Source organism: Acanthisitta chloris, unplaced genomic scaffold, assembly GCF_000695815.1.
Source record: "Acanthisitta chloris isolate BGI_N310 unplaced genomic scaffold, ASM69581v1 scaffold10095, whole genome shotgun sequence".
Classification (NCBI taxonomy): Eukaryota; Metazoa; Chordata; class Aves; order Passeriformes; family Acanthisittidae; genus Acanthisitta; species Acanthisitta chloris.
The window spans coordinates 36,714-43,758 of record NW_008673137.1 but is presented as its reverse complement, the minus strand read 5'-3'; the positions used below and the strand labels follow the sequence as shown (position 1 = coordinate 43,758).

General features: G+C 38.6%; 1 protein-coding gene across 1 annotated transcript in view; it reads right to left on the bottom strand.

The window, feature by feature from the left end:
* The window catches only part of ATRX (alpha thalassemia/mental retardation syndrome X-linked), a 61,398-nt gene that overhangs the window by 18,470 nt on the left and 35,883 nt on the right, over nt 1-7,045 (bottom strand). The window contains 6 exon segments of the mRNA XM_009074802.1: nt 1-25; nt 184-272; nt 568-698; nt 2,545-2,662; nt 4,554-4,729; nt 4,958-5,095. The exon segment at nt 1-25 is cut by the window's left edge and continues 136 nt beyond it. Of these exon segments, the coding sequence (XP_009073050.1) occupies nt 1-25; nt 184-272; nt 568-698; nt 2,545-2,662; nt 4,554-4,729; nt 4,958-5,095 (677 nt within the window).

Here is a 7,045-nt window from a genome sequence, read left to right as displayed (position 1 = left end):
CTTTTTCCCCTTGGATTTTTTTTTCCTAAAAGCAACATTATACACCCCATTATTCTTTTTTAAACCCCACTGCTAGAGAACATACTCTAACAGATACATAAAATACAAAATAAACATTCACTTTTATGGAAGTCAGTTCTATTAGGGAAATAAATCCAACAAGCAAAATAAAACCTTAATTACTTTGCATAATCATCAGAACTTAAGCTCATTGAAGACTCGTCGGAATCTGAAGCGATGAAGTCATCCATACTGTCTTCATCAAAATAGCCCTCAAAAGAGAAAAAACCCCAGAAATTATTAAGTATGTTCATCCAGAAGCTTTTATTAAACCTTTAGCCATCTGCTTATCCTTCATTTAAACAATAGTAAATTCTACACAGGGTTGGCCTTGCAAAATATTTTAAGAATTAAAACATACACAGAAAGAAAAATATGACAAAACCAGCAGCAAAATTCCCCCACAGCAACAAAGATTTCCATTAATTTGAGGAAACCTTACCTAGCATTTGGCAAAGCTTAATTGGAAAATTCTCAATACAGAGTATTTTGATACATCTAATTTACCTTATTTTCTTTGCTAATATAGTCCAATTGTAAACACCATGGGTGAGTCCAGATTCTGCTCAACATCTGGAAATCCTGGAATAGTTTAGCTCCAGCTTTGCCTCTTCCACCTTCATTGCCACCACCTACACCTGACAATAAAGTTCAGGTTTTAGAGTGAAATCTTGAAGTGAGTTTGCCACATACGGTTCCCCCTTTGAACAACCTGTTAGGGCAGTACTGAGTGTTCTTTCCAGATGCACATCATATTGTAACATCTCTTGTAAAAGAGCTCAAATTACTGAGTCACAGGCATTTTTTTCCTAGTTAAAGTCGTCAAAATTAGATTTTCCCCTTTTTCTTGATAATGAGAAACATGATTACATTTTTACATAAAAGCACATTTCTCCCCAGTATAGGAATGAACCCAAATCCTGCTTAACAGACAGTGATTTCTATTTAGGTTTTGTAAGAGCAGCCCAAGGTGGAAAACACAAAATAACATTTGCATTTAGGTTTCAATGAATTTGGCTTATTATTTTGAGCTACCTTTGTTGAGTGATGTGTAATGCTGCAGTATTCTGCTACAATAAGAACCTAAAATACCCCAGACTATTTGTTCATTGTCCAAGCAGATATTAGTGCAGAGTAGCACAATGTTTGGAGAGTAAAATCTCTTTTTTTCCAGTCTCAGTTTCTCATTAAGCACCACATTAATTTTAGGCTCTTGAAAGCAATTGGTTTTCCTATTTATTACAAGTATAATTTACAGCATGTATACCTGCAAGGAAATAGTATTTACTTTATCACAGTTATCAAATGTCTACAAAAAGCCAAGCACAAAACTTACTCGGTGCATTTGCTCCATGCGTAAGACAACCAGAATAGTAAAATATAGTTTAAAAAATTCCTCAGCATCAGACAGGCATTTTAAGACAGGTGGTTTAACAAGTGAAAAAAAAAAAAAAGTAATAGAGTGGCACAGCAGATTATGTAGTACATTTTGTAACCACTGCAGAAAGGGAATACAGGCTTTATGCTTTAGACAAAACCCTACCAGCAGTGCCTTAAACATTCCCGAGTATGACATCCAACTTCAGATCATTAAGTCGATTATAATAATAGTAATTTTAAAACCAGAATTGCTCCAGAAGGCCAGAACTGCTGCTGAGGGATGTGCCTGTGTGAACACGGTGCTACAGAAAACCTCCCAGGAGTTCCCTGAGATGACCATTCCAACAGCTGATGTGGTACACGTGTATGTGTGGTACATACTGAGCAGTGCTGATATCCCAGTACCCTGATACTCTAAAATTACAGGCTGCAGTAGCTCATCTTTAATGTAAGTGACCAGCATACCAGCCCACAGCCATATATATTAGGGCTGTGGGTTTTTTCCTTATACACCTTTTCAATTACAAAACTGTCATTTTCTTGTGAAGATGCAAGTCCCCAAGACAGACCAGTCCAGACCTCACTGAAAGCTGATAAAAAGCACAGTCATTGTGAAAATAGACCTGTAGGTTTTGAGAAGAAAAGAAGAGAGAGTTCCACAGAAGAGCCAATATTTGGCAAACAACAGCTTCAGTTATCATAAAGGCAAAAAGGAAACTGTGCTGTTTGGCAGTGCTTACACCAGCACAACTCAGTTCTGCATTCTTCCCCTCCAGTCTTAAAGTCAAAACCTTTATTTCTTGGAAGAGTAAGACATTAAATCTCTTACATTTTATATTTAGAAAAGGAAGAAAAGTAAGATGAACCAAAACCTGAAGGTGGACTGCTGCAAAGAGATGCAAATATTAATACTCTTCCTCAAAAAAACCAAATGTTTTGCTACAATTCAAGTGTCAGAGCTAAGATCAATCTTAAGAGGAAGCAGGAAAATACATCTGTAGAGCCAACAACACATCCAAAAATCCTCAGCCTACCAACTATGGCAAAAAGCCACTTATTAAATACTCATCAATGCTGTCACTTGAGAGAACTGTGGGTGCATACCTGTCAAGTGATCCAAGTAGTACTGGTACAATTTGCACTGAATAGGTGTCATCCGAACTTCCAGAACATACTCATATTTGGGTGGGAGGAACTTCGTTAATGCTGTGTAATCTTTCCTCTGCAATTTTACAAACAATACTTTAGTCACATAAACTTGAAAAAGACTCCTGAGAACTTAACAAGTTTTGGCATCTTAAACAACAAAGCACCATGGATAAATTGCAATGACTCAGATGCTTTCCAACCACAAAGGGGGAAAAATAGCCCACTACTTACAATTCAATTACAGGCACTGGCAGCAGAAACCCATCTCACCTAGTCAATGTGGCTGTCTAGGCCAAAGTCTATGACCTGTTAACCCCTTGTCCAGACACACATCCTTATGAAGTTGACTGCAACTCCAGGAGCTGCTCTGGTAACTACTTCTGTGGGGAGTTTTAGAATAGTAACCCCCTGTTTTCTGTGGAAGCATGGGTAAGTCAAGCAGCTAGTACCAACGTTTGTATCACAGAGGGATTCAGTCAGGATAACCATTTTCTGGTTTGGAGTACATAATTGCTTGGGGCAATGCAGATTTTACATCTGTTACCATTTCTTTTTGACTCTTTCACTAGTCTACATCTCTCTGTCCACTCCTTCAGCCAAATGGTGGAGTATTGATTCTGACACACAGACTACTGCACATTTAAGAGTGGAGTGATCTTCATGAGGGCTAACCTGCTTGCACTGTGTTTGCACAAACTCCTGGGCTGCAGGATAACCTCAACCAGCTCACTGCAAAATGAACAGCAGACAGCTCCCACTCAGGACCAGTGATTGTGCCACCTGCATGGCCTTGCTCCTACCTGTCTATCAGTGCAGCAAGAAGCTTAGGTGAGAACAACCTTTGGGAACAGTTATTTTCTTCTAAGTAAATGATATAGTAGCTCAAATGACCAAAAGGGAGAGCTGCTCTCTACACCACAGCACTGGCAGACTATCAATCTGTCTGGGCTCCATTCAGTGCTGCACAAACACAGGGTCCTCAGCACCTGAACGTATGTAACTTTCGCTTACTATTTATGTTTCACTTCTCATTCTGTCTTTCAGTTTGTGTTTTTGTACTGCTGTATAGAATTAGACACTATCCTCTCACTGCTATTCATATACCCAAGATTTGACAATAGGAGGTCCTTTACATTGCCATAAGCCTTTTTATTTTCCTGCTTGTGGGACCATCCAGCCATGACTATTTCACTCAGCTCTTGTCCATTTGGAATATTTAACCAACTACAAGCAACTGCCCAGCAAGGAGGAGGCACTTAGTGCCTACAGTGTGTCACACCTTGCACTGGGCTGCTGGTGCCTGGGTCTGTAAAGCAGAAGAGCAGTAACACCATGCTGATAGCCCACGAGGTGCAAGACCACAGCAGGTTAATGAAGGGCAAGTAATGCAGCCCCCATTCTGGAAATAGAACCAGTTTTGATTTGTTTGTTTTTTAAATCTAAGGTCTTTGGGTAACAAGTTCTTCACCCTTTTGGGCCTGAGTCATCTTCCTTCTCTACTCTTCCCCATCATTCTGATTCCCACAGATCAGAGGAATTCATAATTAAGTAACAAACCATGGATCACTAACTTTCTGTGCAGAATTTAAAGCAGTTGAGTTTTAAAATGTATGTTCTTTAAATATGTATACAGAAACAAAAAGGAGTATTTTAAAGCACCTGATGTCCTACTCTACCATATAACTTTCTACTCTCCTAGCAGGAAACAGCTGCATTCTCTAAAATATGTGTATGTCCTGCTTAGGATACAATGACATTTGGTTATAAGCTATGAAATTTGTGTAAGCCTTTCTAGTCACAATAAGTAATGCAGAGATTTAAGAATCAGTGAAGATATTTAAGTCACAGTACTTGATGGAGCTCTCAAATAACAAGTTTACAGACCTTTGGGTGCTTTTATCATGAAATAACCACCCCCACTCCCTCCTCTGCAGTTAAATTAGTTAGAGTAAAACTGCTCTTACCTGAACACATCCAGCTAACATCTCATAGAGAATATGTGCACGTTTCTTCATCACTCGGACATCCACCAGAGTGGAGTCTGCGCACTGACCGTTCTGAATGGGATTGATAAATCGATTCCGGAATTCCTTAATTGAACCAAGTAAATTCTCCTTAATAAAGTTAACCATGCAGTGATCTAGGACAAAAAAAACAGACTTGAGTTGTTCAGAATGGAAAGTACAGTACTGGGATTAATTCAAACAGGAAATATAGGTGTTTTATCTAAATATAGACAGAGATACCTAAAACAGCTTCACCATATCAAATTCTTTTCCTCTAATCAAGCCACATATATCTCTATATTGCTGAAAGGCAAAAGCATATTCAAGGAAATAAATATTTCTTCGACCAGACAACTACTCACATTCTATAAGATTATTTTGCAGTGGTGTTCCTGTAAGAATTATTCTTCTCCTTGACCGAATAGAATTCATTGCCTTAGAGACAGCAGATGCTTCATTTTTCAGTATGTGTCCTTCATCACAAACCACAAAGTCAGGACCTAGAAAGAAGTAACATCAGATCTCTCCCATCTCCTGTAATCACAAAGAAACTGACAGCCAAAAGAACCCAGAATTTGTTCTACCAATGTTATTTAAGTTTGGGTTTTTAAACTTGTGTGCTTTATGGTGAGTTTTTCTGGCACCATTTAGGTTCTCACTCAGCCTTTGCAAGGCATTCACAGGAGCCATTCTGGGAAACTGCAGCCTGTTGCTTGCAAAGTCTTCATGGGAAGGATTAAATACAACTTTGCAACATACACTTCTTAAAATGGTCTACTCCTGCAGCTAGTGTGTGCATGGCTACACTTCCCTCCACCCTGTCAAAACCTTGTCAAGAACTGTTCCCTAACTCCAGCTTTAGGCTGCCATCTACTGACGCTTGGGCAATCCCAAAAAAACCCAGGTCAGGTGTAATTTCTCATTAGGGCAACAGTATCAACAGGGATACAGAGAATAATCAAAAGTCTTATGTAAGATAAAAAGCAATCAAATCTGATTTGAATTACAGACTAGTGAACTGCGACCTTGCAGCAGAAAGACACCACAGGAATGTCCTCAGCCTTCTTCCAGAAGATAAACCCGAGGATTCCAGACTGCTGTTTTAAGTGAGTTGCACAAGGAATGTCAAACCACACCACAATACATTTCCTCAGTATGCAAAGCAACTCTAAGAGAATTATTAAGTACTATAAATTGGGGTTTAAGATAAATAATCCCAAATTTGGCAGAGCAGACTTACTTACACACCCTTCAGATTTGGGGCAATTTCTGTAAGTTCTTTACTTGAAACAGAAGTAAAAAATCCAAGGATCCAACTAGTAAGGAATGTTTTAGCAGCTCTAAACCTGACCTCAATTCCAGCACTATCAACCCTGAAGTCAGCTGAAGTCAAGTTAAGGCACCTTGGAGAAATTCAAGAAGAAGATACCAGCTGGGTTCATCTGTTTGACTGATATTTGAGGGGGTAAAGGAGTATATATCAGCATAGGCAATCTAATCTTTTATAATTTACTATGAACAGTTTTCATCGGATGAAATTTAAACTGCCTTCGAAGGAAGAAAATGAATTCTAAGGCAGTGGTCAACAACAGAGAATCAATTACACCTCTGACCACTCACATGATCTCATGCCAGTGCCAGTCACTTCACCTGTGCCATCTTAAGGGTCAAAATGTGATTTGAATCTTACAAGTTAACAGCAAAAGGAATCAAGAAGCTATTTCTTTTCAAGCAGAAAAAAAAGTCTTTTGAACCAAGTCTAGAAGACAATTATGCAAATCCAATTATGAATTCCAAACACACTTAGTATTGTCCAAGCCTACTTATTCCTGAATTTTCACACCTGCCACAGAAACATTTCCCCATGTTTTTTTGTGACTTTTGTACCTTCCCATCATGTAAATACTGAGTGGCTACACACAAAGCTTCATTTAATTTTAGGCCACCATCTCTAATGGTGACAATCCTTTCTCTATCCTCATTTCAGCAGAGACTGCGATTCATTAACATGAAGTGGTTAGTTCAAAAAAAAAAACCAAAAACCCACTTCAAAACCTGTTGTTTAGAGTAAGAGAATGACAGAAAAAATATTTTAAAAACTATCTTAGTACAATTATTTGTGGTCTGCTTTGGCAGGCATGGAGCACTGCTATCTTGAACTAACATCTTGGCTCCAACCCAGCAGCAGGAGTTTTCATACATTTGTGGGGCTTTTCCCTTGTTCTTAAAAAAAACCCAAATGCAAGTCATTAAGGTCAGAACATTCCTCAAAATTTTATAAAGGAATGCAAAACTTATAAGGACCTCAAGGGATCATTTAGCCCATTTTCTCCATCTGAGATAAGGGTTATGAGAAAGGGACAGACATATCCTCCCTGACAGAAGAAGGAAACTCCATGACCTCTCTCTCTTGCTAAACAAACTGCAGTAATACCCAATTTAAATTGTCT